General features: G+C 37.4%; 1 protein-coding gene across 9 annotated transcripts in view; it reads left to right on the forward strand.

Annotated features, from left to right (window-relative positions):
- Positions 1 to 18,807, forward strand: part of C2CD5 (C2 calcium dependent domain containing 5) — a 64,660-nt gene extending 45,853 nt beyond the window's left edge. For 4 of the 9 annotated variants that reach the window (XM_042834909.1, XM_042834902.1, XM_042834903.1 and 1 more), the window contains 13 exons: positions 557 to 721; positions 1,004 to 1,144; positions 3,427 to 3,490; positions 6,246 to 6,307; positions 7,200 to 7,298; positions 7,583 to 7,672; positions 8,427 to 8,514; positions 9,545 to 9,631; positions 11,844 to 11,894; positions 12,901 to 13,002; positions 13,837 to 14,027; positions 16,577 to 16,723; positions 17,348 to 18,807. In XM_042834909.1, coding sequence (XP_042690843.1) covers positions 557 to 721; positions 1,004 to 1,144; positions 3,427 to 3,490; positions 6,246 to 6,307; positions 7,200 to 7,298; positions 7,583 to 7,672; positions 8,427 to 8,514; positions 9,545 to 9,631; positions 11,844 to 11,894; positions 12,901 to 13,002; positions 13,837 to 14,027; positions 16,577 to 16,723; positions 17,348 to 17,479 — 1,419 coding nt within the window. In that variant the 3' untranslated portion in view covers positions 17,480 to 18,807. Of the gene's footprint in view, positions 1 to 556; positions 722 to 1,003; positions 1,145 to 3,426; positions 3,491 to 6,245; positions 6,308 to 7,199; positions 7,299 to 7,582; positions 7,673 to 8,426; positions 8,515 to 9,544; positions 9,632 to 11,843; positions 11,895 to 12,900; positions 13,003 to 13,282; positions 13,374 to 13,836; positions 14,028 to 16,576; positions 16,724 to 17,347 lie in introns of those variants that run through there. The other 5 variants (XM_042834905.1, XM_042834907.1, XM_042834906.1 and 2 more) reach the window with 3 other exon arrangements.
- The last annotated feature ends 1,759 nt before the right edge of the window (positions 18,808 to 20,566 follow it).

The following is a 20,566-nucleotide window of genomic DNA, read 5'->3' on the forward strand; positions in this document are numbered from 1 at the left end:
AATAGTGAATTATACTTCTTCCTGCGGCGATGTAAGAGGATGCTTGGGTAATATTGAGTGGCTTCCATGGTTCTTTTGTCTGACCTGATGATTTGTTTCATGAAAATATAGAATGGGTCTGTCACAGCTGTAACTTGTTTGGACAAACTTTAAATGTTGGAAACTGGGAGATCATCACTTGCCTATGCAAGATATACTAGTGCCAGGACCTGTATCAACGTAATTCATTTTGAAGATAAAAACTTAGAATAATGTGGGAGAGTTTTGAATTCATACTTTGTTTGGAACTTGTAGGTAAGTTATGAGCTCCATCATGCAAAAGATCTGTGAGAATAAAGGAGTTTATTAAAAGGCAAGTGTTTTACACATGTGAACAGTAGAGACAGAGATTAATCTGGTTTGGAAAGAGATTGTGCTATAGTGTAAATGTTATAATGCTCTCCATTATAGCATAACCATTATTGAAAACCATTTCTATGAAAAGATTATTACGTGTTTGTGTAAGAGGTTTGAAGATAGTTAAGAGTATTTTTTTTCTTAATGATTTTCTTAAAAGTCTGCAACAGGTGTGTATCTAGCTGCTTTGCCAACACCTGGTGGTATTCAGATCGCTGGGAAGACTCCAAATGATGGCACCTATGAGCAACATATATCTCACATGCAAAAGAAAATAAATGATACAATAGCAAAAAACAAGGAGCTTTATGAGATTAATCCTCCAGTAAGTAAAGCTTTTATATTCTTAAAAGTAGTGTATTCTGAATTTAACACAAATGACATAAGTGATTTTTAAGAGAGATGTGGAATACGTTCGCTATTTTTTGTGAACATATTGTACTTGTCTTAAAATCCAGATATATAAATATATCTATATATATGTAGATTTCTTTCTAAGAAAATGTAGTTTCAAAATGTTCTGATTCTTAAAACTGTAAAGAAATTGCTTAGAAATGAAATGGTTTTAAAACTACATTGAGCAACTTAATCGTGATATCTTTTTTAGGAACTACCTGAAGAAATCATTGGGTCTCCCATTCCAGAGCCAAGACAGCGTTCCAGGTTATTGAGATCTCAATCAGAAAGCTCTGATGAAGTTACAGAGCTAGATCTTTCACATGGGAAAAAAGATGCTTTTGTCTTGGAGGTGATAAATGCTTTCAGTACTACATTTTCACACCTTTTTCTTTTCCCAACATACGTTAAAAACACTCAAACAAGAAAATAAAAACTTCTCTGACGACAGTTTGAAGATTTTATACTCCTTTTTTTTTTTTTCCCATTTTGTGTCATTAGGAAAAATGTCACACTGATGTTTGTATCATATAATTTTACAAACATATAAGTTAAGCTGGTGAGAAATGTTCTTCTGCCTACTTCAAGCAACAGTCATGATGGATCCAAAAGCTACAATACATTGTTATGAATGATGTGGTTCTCTATTGTCTCACTTAATGCATTTTTCTTTGCTAAATTTGTGTTCTTCCTGCTGCAAAGCTCTTGATGTTGTACTTGGATATTCAGAATTATTAGAACAGCAGGTGTCGAGAGCCTAAAGGAAGGAATTAACTTATTTTCTGAACTTACCACTGATGCTTTTCTGAGCGCAAAAATTTAAAACTGAAGAGAACACCATCCAATTCCATCTACAGCTATAACTAGAAACAGAAATTGTCTGTAGATAAAAAAAATGCATGTTTATTTTACCTCTTTCTTCACTTAGATTTAAAGATGTAGTTTTAATAACGTAAAATTTGGAGAAAAGGATCAGGTATTAAAGAACTCTAGAGCTTTGGGATTTTTTTTTGTTTTTTTGTTTGTTTGTTTGTTTGTTTTGTTTTTTTTGTAGTTACAAGTGTTATAAAGACCTGACCTCAACTAACAAAAAGAAAAAAATGAATGAAATTACAACCTGTAATTGCAGCCTGGTATACATTCAATAGTTATGCTAATCTTCACAAAACGCTACCTTCATGGAAAGTAATCTGAAAGAAATGTTGTCAATAAGGGAGAACGTGAGAGGTGCTGTAATAGGCATTAATTTGAAAACACTGAGACTGGAGAGTGGAAAAAAAAAACAAACAGATTGTGAGCAGTTGGTATAAATTAATAAATTGAGATTAATTAGCACTTCTGATGTTTGAGTAAACTTTTGTTCTCCAGTGCTTTACAAGTATGCTAGGATCAAAGAGAGTAAATCGGGAAGGCCCTTAGGTTAGTTTCACATTTAAAATGAGTAAGATCTGTTCTCATCAAATAAATTTTGCAGCTGGCATGATCTGCATAGACTGGTGAATGAAATTGTATCCTCTAAGCAAAAATGATGAGAGATGTACTGTGAGGCAATGTATTTGAGTAGATGAGTTGATCAGAAGATAGTTCAGTGGATGCTGTAGTGTTGGATGACTGTCACAAACAAAGCATGATGTTATTGCATTAAAAAGAGAACAAAGACCATTTCATCGCAAGAAACTATGTAGGAGTTAGAAGAAATACCTGAAAAACATAAACGTCCTCCAATTTGCATCTAAATCTGTTAGCTAGAGGAGGGGTGGTACTGATAAAAGTCAGGCAAACTTCCTTCAGGTGTCCCCATAAAAAAGGTTGATCTGCTATAAGCAAAGATCAGCTACTTAAAAACTGCATTATATAGACAAGCAGAGGTCGGCTCCTTTTTTTTTTCTTAACTGTTTTGGAGAATTCTTTCCTCTACCTTATTTATTAACTATGGTAGAAGTGCTTGAGTGTAATAGCAGGAGGTCCCCATGTGTAAGGGAAAATCATGTATGTAACAGGATACACTATAATGCTGCTCAGAATAGGTAAGAAAAAATAGGATCTCATTAGTGCAGAATGCAGAACTATGAATTAAGGGACTATACTTGCTGGTTTCCATCATGTGGATATATTGATCCTATCATGTGTGCCCCTGTGTTTTGGTAGTGGAATCTTTATTTATAGGGGGGAAAAAAAAAGACTTTTCAGTTTTGTGGAACCACTTACTACTGTATCCCTAGTTAAGAAATTGGTAATTAGACACAAAATTCCAGGAGCTTTAATGAAGCTCCTGACTCTTGATCTCAGGACCACTTAGCTGAAACAAGTTCTAAGGTCTGTGATACCTTGTTGGGGATTTTATGTTGTTTTAAAAATAATTTATTGTCACCTTCTTACTGGGTGCAATTCATGTATATTCTGCGCTCCTTGTTTTCTTAATGCTGGTTAACTGAGGGAACTGTTTTCCAGGCATTTAACGCATCATAGGATCTTGGTTTAAATTCAGAAATTGACTGATGGAATCCTTTTTTAAAATACCTGCTTAGCTGTCAGACACAGATCTCTAGATAACATCACTTTTACGTCTTTCTGAGACTTCTGACCGAAAAAACAATGTGATTTTTATTTATTGCTATCTTTTTTTCCCCCTAGATCGATGATACAGATGCAATGGAAGATGTACATTCTTTGCTGACAGATGCTCCACCGCCTTCTGGTATAGTTAAAACAGTACTAATGGCCATTTTGTGTAGACGGCAGAAGAGTTACATAATAGAAATGCAGTAACTTGTAATTCCTTCTGTGTGTTTATAGATTTATTTCTTAAGAGTTATTTGAAAACTCCACCTAGAAAGTGTACTATATCTCACGATGTATGCTCGCTGTTGCAGGTGAGCCAAAAATGTGTATTGCACTAAAGTAAGACTGAGCAAAATGAATAAAAAAAACAAAAACCCAACAGAATAGGCTATTAACAGTTAGTACTTCAGCAGCACCTTGAAAGAGAGTAGCTTTTTATCAAACTTTTCTGTGTGTTTTGCTGTTTGCATTTTGAACGTGCGCTCTCTGTGTTTGTAGAATTTTGCATCAGGATTTGTACCCCTATAAAAGCCATTGCCCTTGTTTTGAATCAGCTGCCTTCTTAGCTTTTTTTTCCTCCTTCTTCCTTACTGTACTGGGAAGAACAGTGAATTGAATTACTGCTTTCCGTCAGTTTTCTGTATTCCATCTGGGGTTTTATAGGCACCTATCATACCCTACTCAACAGAACTTCTTGATCTGACTCAGAGGCTAATGAAGTCATCGACCATACAGAAGTTTGGTCACACATGTCATCCTTCTTTTGTCTTTTGGAGTTTACCCATGCTTGTGAGAGTCTGTTGCATCCCTGATAATTGCTGCCAGTATTTATCTTTTTGCTACTGTTGAGTCCAGAACAGTTGTTGTCAGTTACCTACTATTATGACTCTATCTTTTATTCCTCATAGATCGTAGCCAACAGACAGATTGTCACTGCATATATGTGATGTTAATTTTTTTCTGCGCCCATCAGTAGTTTATTTATATTAAATTTCATCTCTTACATACTTATTATCTATCATTAGGTCCTGCTGCAGTTGATTTTACTACCCTAAAATGAGGTTGTCAGCAGTCATCTCATTATGTCCTCCCTTACAGATAAGCAGTGTTGGAAGTATACAGTTCTGAGTTACAAATTTATCCACTGTAAAATTTGACCATTTTCTCTGACCTTCTGTTGGGTCTTTTAACCGTCTGTATTTCCTTCAGTGGTGTTCTATTGTATTCCTCAGCATACTGCTTTATTAAAGAGCCTGTCTTACCAAATGCCTTTTTATGCCCCAAGCAGATTGTGTCGATCAGATGTTTAAATGCTTCTTGAGTCCTTCATAGAGCTCCGGTGGGAGTGTGAGCCATTGCTTCTATTTGCAGAAATGTTACCAGCTTTTCTTCAGCATCTTCTTGTTCTTTCTCCCATTGATTTCATGTTCTGGGGTAGCTTCTGGGGTAGTGCCAATATCTGTGCCATGTAAGTTAGTAGCTTCTGGGCACGTAAAAGCACCTCAATACCAGAAGGTGAAAGGATCCCTTTTCTCTGGTGGCAATTACACACCTGTTGGTATATGATTTTTTTTATTTTTTTTTTCCTAGTTCTTTTGCCTGGTTGTTCAATAACTCCTTCAGAAATCTCTATTTAAGACAAGTTATTTGAAATATCAATTAGAGTTTTTCACCGCTGTGGAAACCTTCTCTTCCATAGTGAGCACTGACACAGAAAGTACATGTGGTCTGCTACCTTGTTATTACCTTGAATACCTTGAATATTATGTCTTACTTGACACTTAAGAAGATTTCTGCTTTTGATGTTCTGAAAGAAAATTAATTCATATTTACACTTTTTTTTCAAGCTGCTTCACAGTTTATAGCTTATTTTGTGCGTTTACAGAGATTCTACCAGATTTTTTTCTTTTAGATGTACATTCAGATTTTCAGGGTTACATACTTGCTTTTGATAACTTACCCTACTGTTCAGTTGTTGTGCCTTCTGTTTGTTTGTTAGTTTCCCAATCTCTTCAAGTTTCTCTGAGTAAGTGCTAATATTTGCACTCTCATCTTTAGTTGGTATCTTCAAGCGTCTCTATGCTGTCTTTTGAGGGGTTAGCTTTTCAGCTTCTCCTCTGAGTACATTTTATAGAATCACAGAATCATAGGATCACAAGGTTGGAAATGACCTGTAAGACCATCTAGTCTGTCTTCTCATTACCATTGCTACCACAAACTACACCGTATCTCGTAGCTCCTCATCCAGGTGCCTCTTGTAAGCTTCTTCGTTTGTACTTAGTTTCTTAGGAGCTAAGCTGTGGATTGTTGGTGTTTGCCAGTGACAGTGCGTAAGTATATGTTGATCAGAGCTAAAACGTGTCTTTGTGTGCTTCTCTGTGAGGTTCTTGTTGCGGGGCTTGGCAGGGAATGGCCCCATGGGCAGCCTGGCAGCATGTCTCCCCTGTCAGCATCAGGTGACGTGAGCTAGCCAGTCTTCTATACAGTTGTCACTGTTGCATTTGATGCTTCTTAATCTCTCTGATGTCACCATGTTGAAGGTTCTGGCTTTGCTTTTGGGCAATTAGATAAATATTCAGAATAAGGATTCTGTAGGTAGAGCATTTGATTTAGAAGTTCCATCTTTCTCATCTGTTTTTCACTGCAGTATGAATAATAGAAACTCTGTCTCTGTTACAAGTAATTGAAGAATTGCGAAGAGCTGAAGAACTGCGTTCTTCAGATGTTGCTTTCTCTTTAAATATCATTCTTGTTTGTCTGTTATTATCCAATATTCAGAAATGCTCAAGGGAAATTATTTGCAGAACATCGAGTGGGATTGTATACATTTCTTGAGAAATATTTTCGTATTTCAATGTACAACTTAATTTGCCCAAATATTATCATTACAGGTTTTTACAGTTGCAACACAGAAATTATGCCTGGTATAAATAACTGGACACCGGAAATCCAAGTAAGGTTATTTCAAAAAATAAACCATGAAAACTACCATCATACATTCCCTCCAAACTGTTGAAATGTGCAGTAGTAACTTAAATATATTTTAGGGATCAGTGATTTTGAAAGATGATTTAAGAGGATACCTTTGTGCTAGAAATATGGGTGGCATTTTGTTAAGAACAGGAAGATGCGGAGTCTGTTTTTTGTGTGTGCCTGTGTGTGTGTTGTTTCTATTTTTTAATATTGTTGTGTAACAAGTTGTTACAGAAATGCAAACATTAAAAAAAACAGTTGTGATAAATATGAATTTGAGCTTTCAGGCATTCTTAATAGCCTGGCTAGATTTTAGAGCTTCTTGAACAAATGTTGAAAGTGTTGGCTAGTGTCAAATACTGAATTTGATAGCTTTAGTAGATTAAGATAAGTAAGAATTAGCTAAAGCCAAAATGAAGAAAAAAGAAAACTTCTGTTTGTAATTAACTGTTTTGAGTTAATATATACCATACAATTGTCACATGTAGAGGGGGAGTTAAAACAGATCTAAATTGGCACAGTGCAGGACTATGCTTTGCAGAAATGGAGTTTGAATCTGAAAATGAGATGAATACATTAGCAGCATGCTGTCAGGTTGATGTGTTTGCCTGTGTGTCTGTATATGACATTCCATTATTGTGTACGTTGTTGTACACAATTTATGTACATTATATTTTCTTTGGTTGAAAATTATGTAGGAGGTAGAATGGCATACAGTATTTTATATCTTGATCAGTCACCTTTTTCACATATTCATAAACAGTAGTTTGCAGAGATTGTCTTTTGTAAAATTTTGAAGACGTGCTTCATTAGTTTTTTCCTTTTCTTTCCATTTCTGTCTTATTTTTCTTATCTGTGTGTATCTAATTCAGATGTTCACAGCAGTAAGAGTTTCCAGATTAAGCAATATTAATCTAACAAATCAAACACTTAACAAGAACTTCAATGACCTATGTGAGAACCTGTTGAAGGTAAGAGTCTTTGATTTAAAATATACCTTGAATTGTTCATTGGGAGCAAGGTGAAATGAGACTGTAGTGACAGTAATGTTTTCTTCGTAGTTGCATTTCACAATTCGGCTACACTGTGCCTGAAATCAGTTTGCATGCTGCTGATAGATTTGGCCTTTTTTAATACATTAGACATTTCCAAAGATTTTTGAATGAGTCCTTATTGATAATGTGCTCTAGAGAATTTTTACCTTTAATTTCTCTGAATTAAACTTCTTTAAAAAATAATTTTGTGTCATTAACAGAGCTTGTATTTTAAACTGCGATCTATGGTTCCGTGCTGCCTTTGTCATGTGAATTTTACTGTCTCTCTTCCAGAGGATGAAATAGTTCAGGTAAGTGTATTGCTTCTTCAGAATTTCAGCATGTAGGCGTGCCAGTTTTGCCCTTCAGTTAACACTTGGTCCAGTAGGGCGGGATTATAGGTGTGCTTGGTGGATTCTGAAGTGAAACTTAAGGCTGTGAAGAGGAAAGGTGACTATAGAGGCACTAGTTTTGAGAATCGTGGGACTGCACACATAGCAAATCATGAGCATGGGGTGTCTTCATGTTAGGTTTTAATTAGGAAACAAAAAGTCCAGACCAGGTATGCATTAAGGCATTTATTATACTAAATATACTGCCGTCTAAAATTACCTGTATTTTTTTCCTTCAGTTTCAAGATGATGCAGTCTACTTAATTTTTTTTAAATGACATTATTTTTGGGATCAATTAAAAATCTCTTTCTTTCCCTCAGGCAAAAGGTAATAATGAGTTTGTATGATATTTCTTTTGTCATTTCACCAAGAAAGAAAGAGTGAACAAACTGATGAATAAAACTGTAAACACAGGAGAAACACTGCCATGTATGTTCTGACTTCAGACCTTAGTATTCCTGTTTATTCTGTGCAATGAAGGAGGTTTTTAAATATATCTGCTTAATTATTTTTTCTTTCATTATTTTCCTGTGGAAAAATCTGTTGGGTTTTTTTGTTTTGTTTCATTTTGCTTGTTTGTTTGTTTTCTTCACTTGGCTTTCTTTTCCAAAAAACTTTGGATTTTGCATAAGAAATTAAGTTGCTAACATGCCATCAATTTCTGATTTGCAGATTGCAGTCACAGCTGTTGCAATTACATTTGACAAAGACCAAGCATTACAAGCAGCCAAACCTCCTACAGAAAAATCACAAAAAAGAGGTAAATACTGTGAGGCCTATTCTATAACGTCACAGTTATAATACAGATTTGTTGGAGCTCATGCATGTGACCTCCGGTAGAAGGATGCCTTACTTGTCAGGTAGTTGATATTTGTACCTATTAGACAAAATTACAGCCTTAGGAAAGAAATGTTTGCTGTTCCCATTTTCTGTATACCATATTTGTTAGAATATTTTTCTCTATAAACAATTCATGTAATACTTGGCATTGTTTTAATTGTATTTTTATGTGTGTAACATAAGCCACTGTGCTTATAAGAACTGCTGCCCTTCAAGAAGGAATAAAATGAATTACAATAGTTGGAAAAAAAAAAAACCCACACCTAACATGAGACACAAACTCACAAAAATAATAAAAAAGAAAAAAAAAAAAAAGAAAAAAAAACAACAAAAAATCATAATGAGGTACATTTTTGGGGCATCAGTAAAGCATTATGCCATATAGCATTATGGAGAGAGAAGAGATTCTACTTTACTCTGCCTTTGTCTTTTCTAACGAAGCACCGCCTAATGCTAGGAGTGTACATTTGCACTCTGTATATGAGAATTTAAACAGATGGAATTTTGAAGGTATTCCATTCTGATAAATGGAATTTAGTGGCAGAACACAGTGTCATATTTTTCAAAAATACTAGTTGTATCTCACCTTCTTAAGTAGTAACAGTACATTTTCTCTTACATTAAATAAATCAAATGTTGCTTTTTTTTTTTTTTTTTTACTAAGCTGGCTTGGATTCCACTGTAAAATCAAAATTAGAAGATGCATAAATTGACTTAACTTTCTTTTCCTGAAAGTATTGAGTTCTGATAAGAGAACACAGGCTCTGTTGAGTTTTACAGCTGGCTTTGCTGTAAGTCACCTGACTGGTCAAAAAGAACAGCACTACTATATGCATGTGTTGGAATAATATATTCTTTTACGGCCTGGCTAAACTGGATCTATAGTGCTTACTACTACTGGCAAGTCATGTTTTCAGAGTAGTTATTAATTTGTTGTATTTTCCTTGAAGCGTCAACAGACAATGAAGAACAGCTACAATTTCCATTGGAACTTAGCTCTGATCCCCTTGCTTCTCAACCATTCTCAGCAGCTAAAGGTTGGTTATATGGAAGAAAAATGAACTCTTTCCTTTTTACTGATTTTAAGTGTGACTTTTTCACCGTTGTAGTAGCCTTTTTAAACATCTGTATTTTCATTTTAAATATTGTTATGCCTATGTATAATAAATACTCCTGCAGTCAATTTTTTGAGTCATATAAGGTCTGCATTTTTCTTTGGTAGATTTCCTGTATTCTTTTCTCTTCCATTATATTTAGTTCATGGAAAATATAAAACCACTGTGTGTTGGGTGTCATTTCACTTAGAAGAGTTATAAATTACTTTATAATTAGACTTGTCTCATGACCTTGCTTCCACAGATGGGCCATATAAAATAACAATAGTCACTATCTCATAGATTTTTTTTTTTGTGCGGTGAGAAATATTTCAGACAGCAAATGCTGACTTTTCAGCTGAGCTAAATTGCATGAATTTTTTTTTGTAGGTGTAGGCGCTCTTACCTTGTACAGTAAATGTCAAACAGCTTTCATTGAAATCATCTACCTTGACTTCCTTGTATGTTGTTGGTTAACACCTCTGTTAGTAAGTGGGATTGAGTGCATGCTCAGCTGGTTTGTGTGTGATACGGAGTTGTGTGGTGTGGTCGACGTGCTGAAAGGCAGGGGTGCCATTCAGAGAGATGTATGCAGGCTTGAGAGTTGAGCTTGTGCAAATAACATGAAGTTTGATAAGGCCAAGTGCGAGGTTTTGCACCTGGACTGGGAAAATCCCAGACATGAGTACAGACTGGGAGAAGAACTCTTAATGTGCAGCCCTGAGAAGGGCTTTATTGTTCCTGTGGATGAAAAGCTGGATATGAGCCAGCAGTGTGCATTTGCAGTCCAGAAGGCCAACTGCATAGTGGATTACATCAACAGAGGGCGACCAGCATGGAGAGGAAGGTGTTTTTTAGCTTCCAGTTATTTTGTTAGCATTGTGACTAAAATTGTCCCTCTCATCTGTCTGCAATGTGAGTGAGCCTCTAATGTCTATTTCTTGTCACATCACTGTGCAGGTTGTAGAATGGGTAGTGACCAGTAGAGGGTAGCCTGTTCACGGAGATTACTTTTTCTGGTGGTCTTCACATTCCATGTACCATAGCTCACCTTCGGGGTTTTCAGATAGATAACTATTTCAACTGTCATTTCTTCACAAATAGACACTGAGGTTTCAATGCAGATTTGTTTGGTAGCCTATTTAAAATACAGATCACCTTGTTTTTAAAAACGTAATATCCAGAAGTCAGGATGAGACCCAGTTTCTGTAGTGACAGGCAGTAGTGATAGACTTCAAATTCATCAGTCAGAGCAAAAAGAGCGATCTTCATTGGGCCATTAATTCTAAGAACCATGCCTGTCTGCCATGAGAGGTGATAACAGTCAGTGTGCTGAAGTGATGGGTGTATTTACCTGTGTGTTTGGCAAAGCAATTGCTAAGAGTGCCAAGATAAATGTGAAGTGGATAAAAGATTCTTCTCACAGGAAAAAAAGGGCAATTAGAATTGTCATAGTATCACTAAAGTTGGGGAAGACCTCTGAACTCATCCAGTACAGCTGTCAGCTCACCCCCACCATGCCCACCAACAACATCCCTCAGTGCCGCATCTCCATGTTTCTTGAACACCTTCAGGGATGGTGACTTCACCCCACCCCGGGCAGCCTGTTCCAGTGCATCATTGCTGTTTCTCAGAAGATACTTTTCCTAATATCCAGCCGGAAATGATTTATGACGTTATTTGATGAGTTTACTCTATGCTTTGTGTTCAAAGAAAAATCATAACTAATCTCAGTTTTTCCCTGTTTACTGAAAATCTTTTGCTTTGATAATAGGTGGGAGGTGGAAAAAAAAGAAGTTGGCGATTCTTTTGTTTCAAACAAACTTCAAAGTTTATTTGACTTCTGCAACATGGAGTCTTAGCTAGTTTGTTTGCTTGTTTACATTAAGCCAAGTATGAATGGCTAGGTGATAGCTATTTGTTTGTCAGAACTGTTTATTAACAAAGCATCTTTTAACTTGCAAGACAAGTTTAATAAAGATTTGTACCAATGTATAATCTGTTACCAAGGTACGTGACATAGGATATTATATGCAGGGGATTTTTCTGATATTTTACTGTAAAACTTTTATGAGAAAGAAGTTGTCACATCCTACATGACGCACAGTTAATAGTGCCATAAATTATCTGAGTGAAATTTATTCTGTTTTGTTAGAAGTCCCGGAGGGTGCAAGTTCCCACTCAGGTATTCCTGCTGCTCAGAGAGGTGAGTTTACTTCATTTAGCTGTATGCCAGAACAGAATGAGCATTCTTAGGCCATTGGTATACTCTTTTTGGATGTCTCTTAATCCAGGAAGTGTTTACTAGTTAACTGAGAATGCATGCTCTGGTGTGGCTTAATGATATCAGAAAATTTGGATGGTTTTTTTTTTTTTTAATTACCAAAGCCTATGCATTAATAGCAAGTGTTTTTCTGTGAGATAAATTAAGATCACTTTATCTGCCAGAGAATGAGTTCCTTGAGAGAGCTTTTTTTGCTTTTAATACCTTAATTTGAATTAGCATGTGTTCCTTCCGTTTCTTTGGGATCATGAAGAAACGGTGTTTGCAAAACTTTTTTTTTTTTTTTTTTAAGATGTGCAAACACTCCCACAAGCAATAGCAAAAACTCACAGCAGAAATAAGTCTGGTTTCCACTGTAATGATAGTGGGGATGGAGATGGAGGACGGCATTTTGTTACAGAAAGCTCATTTATGTTTTAAACATAGATGCTGTTTCAGCTTCTGACTCTGGTCCTCACCACCAATACTTCTTTTCAGTCTGTAGGTTAATTACTGATAAAGGTAGTTAGGAAGCTTAAATCGCCATCTGCAGCTCCTCAGGAGGAAAGGAATAACAACGAAAATTAAAGTTAAACAAGGCCTAGGTAGACAAAACCCAAAATTCAATACCTACTGTGAGATTAAAACAAAAATTAATGAATAATCTAACATAAAGAGTTAATGACTGTATTTGCATGTTTTTTCAGTGCTGAAGTCCCGGTCAGGCAGTTGGTTCACAACTGTGACATCACCAGAAATGGGTACACTGGCTTGGACAAGTGCAGATTTATACTGTAACTTTTCCTTTAAACAGACCTGGAAAGGGGTGTTCGATCTCTCTCAGACGCAGATAATTGCTTCCTCAGAAGGAGCACTGAGATGAGGGAGAGACATCATCCATATTTTTTTCTTTGTTTTTCTTTTGTTTTTTTTCTGTCTGTGTTTTCAGCAACGTCAGTTGATTACAGTTCCTTTGCAGACAGATGCAACAGCTGGATAGAGCTCATTAAACTGAAAGCTCAGACCATAAGGCGCGGATCAATTAAGACAAGTAGGCGGCTGTTTCTACCACGTTATGATAATCTGAGACATATCTCTGATTTCCCAGTGGTGAATAGTGGAGTTTCTTGCCCAGCAGTACTATTGCAGGTCACACGTAGAATGAATAGTGAAAAATGCCGACTTGTTAATGACTGTGTAAGCTAATAGGGGGTGTATGAGCTGGTGTCGTAAAGAGCAAAATACAGTATTTCTGTTCACTTAGTTATGATGTTAGTTATGGATAAATGTGTACGCCTACTAATTATATAACATACACTGCATGGATGTAGGTGTATGTATGATCTTGGAAAATTTTTGGTGAGAAACAGGAAGCAATCACCAAGGTGACAGTCAAGGCAATGGTCACTAAATTAGCAAGTGGTGAGTTCTTTTTCAGTAGTTCTTTGGCCACAGGTCTGACTATCTTGCTTAAATAAGTAGAGATTAATATCTGTGTTAATGGAAAATGCTGCACTGGGGAAACACAACAACTTTCACACTTCCTGTAATAATTTGTTTCTCCGGCAGAATTTGTATTTCAAAATGTTGGCACTTTTTTCTTTATCTTCACTTTATAACTGATTGTTGTATGTGCAGCTACTCGCCTCAGTGTTTTCTTTTGCAGGAATGCCACTCTTCCAAATAAATTCCATTTCAGCTTTTTGTCTCCTTTTGCATGCGTTGCATGATAATTTCCTTTCTCACATGGTATGGCTGAGCATCACAGGCAGCTGAATGTTGTCACCAAGCTATTTGGAAACCATAAAGAAGAATTGTTGTGTTTTAGGAAATAGGAATCTTACTTTGATAGTTACTTTCTCTTCTTTCTTTTCCATCTGTTTAGCTGCTTCAGTTGATAAAGCAAGTCCATTGGCTGAAGGATACTTACGACACCGTTCTGTTCCATCATGTACCAATTCTACCGTCTCTGTTGTTAAGATGACACCTCTTTCTTTTATTCCTCGGGCAAAAATAACCAAATACCTTGGGATAATCAACATGTTTTTTATACGAGAAACTACTTCTTTGCGTGAGGTGAGCTGTGCATCAGGGATTTGTAGTTTTTAAAATAATAATAATAATCAAAGCCAAGTATATGTGGTATCTGCTGAGGTTTGAGTGAGCAGTGGCACAGAGGATTGAGATTTTGTCGCTTCAGGCGAGGAGCTCAGTGGGGATCAAGTTGCATTGTGCTGCTCTTGTCAAAATAGAGTTTCTTTGTATCTGGCACTGTTAAGAAAACGTTACTTGTCCTCTGGCCATTGCTGACAGCTAATTTGAGTATACTGTTCAACTATAGGTTCTTAAACAGAACCATATGAAAAAATGAATCATTGACTAACAGTGGAAGTTGGGATCCCAAACTGAGTTTTGAACCCCAAACTGAGAATCATTTAATTGCTATAAGCCAGCCAAATGAAATAATGCCCATTTTATTCACTCATTTAGCAAGCTCAGCAATGAACTTTCACATTCTACTTAGATGTTACAATTCGTTGGTTGTTAATGTTTTCCCGTATTATATATAACCATTATACAAACTTTTTTAATGTTGTATTCTCTGCATGCTCAGTAACATAGATCTGTGCCATAAATGTCTAAGATGTGTTCCTTCTCACCATTGAGTACCTTTGGGAAATAGCCACATCCTTCTGCCAAATTTCTAGACACAGAAATAAACTGTTCCTCATCTGGTTTGCCCATACTGAAACTATGCTGTTTACTGCTAATTATGCATTGATAAATAAAAACTTGCTGCCAGTTCTATGAAAATGCTTTGAACAGACAAATCTCTTGCAATTAATGGTTCCTTTTAACTTGAGAAGTCTATATGAAAAGGATGAAATAAGGTACACCCAGGGCATTGGTTGCACGGTGCTTTTGCTCTAACTGCGCCTTCTGTAGTTATAAATTAAATAGCTGATATGCAGACTTTGCTGATTACTGTAATGGATCTAAGCAGAGGAAGTTGCTCGGGTGTTTGATTCACTTCCTCCATGAAGTTGGGAAGCCTGTGCAGTTTTTGTGGTGTTGACAGTGTGCTGCTGGCATCACCAAGGGAAGCTGATTAACACCTATTTCAGCTATGTAGGCTGAGTCACAAACCAGCTTTAATAGTGGTTGCAGAGTTGTGTTTTATACTCTGTATAAAAATAGTTGGCAAAATTGCTTTCTACTTTGGTTATTTTACAGAGTATTGAAGCCATATGAACTCTTTAATAAGTTCAACTGTATGCAAGACACTGTACTTCATAAATAGATAATTTTAAGTTCAGTTTATTCATTGCTCCTAAGCTTTGAAATCTACATGGATATTTATAATCTTTCATTATCTGTTGTCAACACATGTATCAGGTTTGTAGTATTACAGCTTTTTTTCCACTGGTGCTGTAACTGTTAAAACAGGTGGACAAACTGAATTTCACAAGGAATGATAAACTCATTGAAAATGTGATTTCTGGCTGCAGGTGAATTCATTCATGCTTTATGCACAGATTCACGTGTTCTTTCTGGTATCTAATGTATCATCTACCCCAAAGACACTCAGAGACATTTTCCAGTAAATGTTAGGGCAGGCCGTAGTTGTTGAAGTCCAGCTTAGTTTCTCACTTCTACTTTCCAGTTTCATATCCTAGAGTGGCATGCACAAGTGGGAAGTCAAGCAGTCTTGTCTTCCTCTTCTCATTATGAAATTTTGTAGATGCTTTGAGCCAGTAGTGAGCTCTGTTTTGTCAGTTTCTTTCCACATCTTTTTTTGGTTTTCTTTCTTTCTTTGCATATTTTTCTGTTTGTTCCCCCCTATTCTAGTTGCTACTCATATGCTTTCATAAGGATTGACTAAGAAAAAAAGATACTTTATTGTGTTTCTTCTCCCTCTTTTGTACCAATTCAAATTACTGGGCTCAGCACCATGCAAACAAAAGGCCCCCACGAGTGCCACCAAGTCAAAGCAGTAACTAAACACAATGGCCAGAAGTTCTTTTGGTCTTCACTGGGAAAAAAACAGCCCTCTGTGTACTCCTGAAAGAACAACTAAATCCACCCACCAGTAAGAAACCAAACAGCTTGAACAGCATCTCAGCTCTCTGATCTGTCCTTGCTCACTTTGTATTTTGAGGGATCTGTTCTTAGTGAATGTTGGGAACTCAAGACAGTCCTTAGCATACGTGGAGCGATAGTAGCCACTCCGTACTCTTAATGATTCTCCATGACTCTTAGTGTTCAGTGTAAATTACTCTGTATTTACTTCCCAGTTTTCAGGAAAAAAGGGCAACATTCTTTGTGATGAAAGAAAAAATCATTTCTCGGATGTCAGTTGAGTGTAGCTGTTTGTGCAGAGGTGTAGGAATGTCTGAAAAGAACCGCTGTGTGTGATACCCAGTTGTGGTTCCTTTTCTCAAGCAGAGAGTTTCATTGATCTGAGGTTTGACTGTAACACATGAAATGATGAATGGGTTTTATGTTCTGTACACAATACAATTTCAAATGTGCTGATGTATTTGGTAGATAAAATGTAAGGGAAGTATCCTGTTGTGATAACTATAACTGACATAAAATACCTTTTTTTTTTCTTCCCATTTTAGGAGGGTGGTGTCAGTGGCTTTCTCCATGCTTTTATTGCTGAAGTATTTGCAATGGTGAGGGCACACGTTGCAGCGTTAGGGGGCAATGCAGTTGTCTCATACATCATGAAGCAGTGTGTGTTCATGGAGAATCCAAACAAAAACCAGGTGAGTTATGGTATGAATCACAGTGCCTGTATTAGTATGACATGAATATACAAACTTCTTAGGAATTCTCTGTTAGAGCCACGTGTGTGGCACTTCTGGATCTCTCGTTTCTTTAAAGAAGCCAAGAGCACTCTGTGCACCCAAGCTAACGTAAAGTTGCAAATATTTATATTGATAAATTCCCAAATGGATAAAAAGAAACTAAGGTCACTAGAATGAAGTACATTGTGGGAAGCAGTAGAACACAGCAGTGCTGAATGCTTGGCTTTTCTGATTTAGTAGCATTAGTGTTTTAATACTGTTCATATAGAGATTTTGGTTCATTTTAATCATAAAGTGACAAAATTTTGTTAGAAGACAATTGAATGTGGTTGTTTTGGTACATGAGGTAAATTCAAAGCATCAGTGAAAATGAAGAACAGCACCCAGGTTATTGTATGTTGCTGATCTCATGAGAATATGTCTACACAGTGTAAAAGTGGGAGGATATGAAAAGGAATTTATCCCTCTCTGATCTGTGCCAACAGATCTGTGTAATTCTACTTAGCAGCTTAAACAATCACATACTTTGTGTTTACTTGTATGTTTGGTAACTGTATGTTCTCTTTGTTTGTCTTCCTACAGGCCCAGTGCTTAATAAATGTAAGTGGAGATGCAGTCATTTTTGTACGCGAATCAGAGCTGGAGGTGTTAGCGGTGCAGCCTGCTCCAGTTGCTTCCCAGCCTACAAGTACTGGAGGAGATGTCACAACGTGAAGGCAGAACGAGTGAAATAGTCTTCCAGATAGTTTGTTTAAAATGTGGGAATGTTAGGATTGCGTCTTCAAAATCAGTATCTTCCTTGAACGTCATTAGCCAAAGTGTAAGACAATCACAGTATTCTGTCCTCCAACTCCATGCAATTGTCAGGACCACGTATTGGTAGGAATGCTCCGATTCTTTGGGAAATATTGCAGGCTCCTTGGAGATGTAGACAAGCAGAAGCGGTGATAACAAGTGCCGTAAGAAAGGAGACATCCCAGAAAAGTGAACTAAAATCCCGTTGCATTTTCAGCTGTTAACAAACCTGCAATACATTAAAATTCAGAACCATCTCCGAATTCCCTTCCTCTATCAGGTGCTTCTCAGCTCACTTCAGAAAGGAGTGGGTGTGAGCAGGTGGGCTGCGGCTGAGGTTGTGTCAGCAGCCTGTGCTGTGCTGGGGCAGCAAGGGGAGGGAGCACAGGCTGTGAGATGCAGAGCCTGAACTGGGCTCTGGTCATGCAGCATGGAGAGGAAGGAGCAGCACCAAAATTCCGTTTGGATCTCTGCACACAGAAAAATATTTTTCAACTCTTTGAGAAACTGTTATGTTGTTTTGTTTTGTTAAAATTATGATCAGATGAAATGAAATGTTTGGGGTGTTTTTTGTTCTGTTTTTAGAAAGCTGTCAGAGCGTGATGCTGTGTTCTGATTTCATTATTGGCAAAACAAATATTTTTAATATAAGAATATTTAATATAAGAATTCATGGGAAAAAAAAAATGTCATAAAGCTGATTTCCTTAAGGAATGTCATCTTTGCAAAATAAATAAATAGAATCGTAAACCATCCTCTTAAAGAGCAGAGAGGTACATTGCAGCCCCCTTTCCGTCGGGGGTAGGAAGCACCAGGCTGGTTGTACGCTGTTGTACGTTTGTGATGCTCACTTCTGCACACTGCTTTTCTTTTCCGGTACAGTATCTGGGAAAATGAGGGTACTAAAAAGAAAGGAAAACTGTCATTTCCAGTAAGAGTCTGAAACTCTGTGATACTTCAGTGTAAAAAGATGCAAAGCTTTGATCTGAAGATGCATTCTTACCTAAATCTGACAATACATGGAACTTGAACAAAGGTGTAAACTTGAATGTAAATAGTCTGCTTAGTGTTGAAATTAAGCAATGGCATGGTTATTTGTTAAAAATAATTATTTCATTGTAAATGAGCATGAAAATCATTCTTTGCACAATAAATTTCTGTAAAAAAAACCTTGCCTTTTTATATATGTAATACCTAAATGTGTACAGTGGATGCATATTAAAGATGTCACAATCTTGCCTTCCTCAGAGAGGCTTTTTCTTTGATGTTACAACTGGTTGTTCAGCATTTGGCGAAGTAAAGAATCGTGTTGGAAGGGTTGTGTGGCTGAGTGAGGTGCTCAGCACAGTGCTCATACACTCAGTGTTGTAGAAATTCTCTAAGTTCTGCTGCAGCCCAAACTACTGCGAATGATACCGCCAGTGAGTAGCTGCAGCTCTCCTGATTGTTTTCAAGCAAATTTTGTTCTCTGTGAAGCTGATGGTAGAATAATTTCAAAAGATCTTGGATCTGAAGTAGTTTTCAGCCTGTTTCAGATGGCAACATTGTCTGTAGTAGCTCATCCAAGTGCTGTTCTGGATCTTTTTGGTAGAATTTGTGGAAGTGCCACTATCACTGTCTTTTTCACGTTGTGGCTGTCTAAAGGTCACACTTTCATCTATTGTGTTTCATTAGACCTAGAGTAAATGCTTTTTCATCTCAAACATTTAATTCCTCTCCCATTATTATTCTGGAAATGATGGATGTTTTTAACTGTTGCTGATTGAGATCTGGCTTTCCCTATTTGATCCAGCTGGGTAAATTTAACCTGGAGGAAGCCGTACTCTTTAAGTTGCTTTATGCGGTTTCTTTTTTCCATCATTAAAAAATATTTTAAAACAGTTAAAAGGGATCCATCTGTGCAAATGCAGTCGTCTGGAACACCATGCCTGACACATTTCTCACACTTAAAAAGCAATTTTGACAGAATAATTGAAGTTTCTGCTAATACAGGTGCAGTTAATGCAAGATGTTCAAACCAGATGGGACTTCCAGGTGCAAGATAGCAAACAGAATTGTTTTCTTTGTCAGGATCTGCACTCCAATAATAGCTGGTCAGGGACAAGCGCTAATGCAACTTGCTGCTTTCTCCTCGTATGAGAAATCCAAGTGACAGTAGGGTGAAAGTAGCCCTGCTCCTTGCTCCTATTTGCAGCTCTCACAAGTGCCATCAAGCTCAGGTTTAAACCTGAACACCAATATTGGGAAGAAACCAGGTGGAATCACCCACTACGTCAGACGTGGTCCTGCGCACAGATTGCTAGCAACTGACTGTAAGGTGGGGACAACAGCAGAAGTAAGAAGGATGCAAGGAATGACAAATGATTGCGAAGAGTGAGATGTCAGTGATTGTGAAGCTTATGGAGAGCATTCCAGTGCTTGGATGGTGCATCAATATGAGTGACAGTTTCCCTGGCAAGCACCTAATGAATGTCAGTGCTGAACGCAGCATCAGTCTCCCTTTGACCCTTGGTCTGTGTGGGCAAAAGCAGTTTTTTTGCTATGCGAAATTCGTGAGTTTGGTGGGTGGAGAAAGTACAGTTTGTGCTACAAATGAAATGATGATGTGCCATGTCTTGTCTGTAGAACTGCGTCAGGCTTTGGAGGCCACGGTTACAGGCCCTGCCTGACTTCCCCCATCAGCCCAAGGCCCCACATCAGCCCTGGGGCTGACAGAGCAAGGACTGGACCCAGCTCCCCCACAGTCCTGCCCAGCCTTAGGCCTTGCCGAGCCTGGGGCTTGCCAGCTCCATGCTATACAGCTCAGAGCTGAGTTTCAGGGCGTGGGCTGGCACAGGAGTTTAAACACAAAGCATGGCTTGTTTAACATGTATAAAACCTGCATGGATTGTGGGAAGCAGGTCCTATTCCACACCTCCAAACGCTGCACTTTGAATGTGGTGGCAAAGGGAAATTGGCTGAAGGCTGTGGTGCCTGGTGTGCTGTTGTGACTGCCCAGGGAACTCG

This window comes from Centrocercus urophasianus, unplaced genomic scaffold (assembly GCF_019232065.1).
Source record: "Centrocercus urophasianus isolate 14NV4802_14NV808 unplaced genomic scaffold, USGS_Curo_1.0 seq_5, whole genome shotgun sequence".
In the NCBI taxonomy this organism is placed as follows: domain Eukaryota; kingdom Metazoa; phylum Chordata; class Aves; order Galliformes; family Phasianidae; genus Centrocercus; species Centrocercus urophasianus.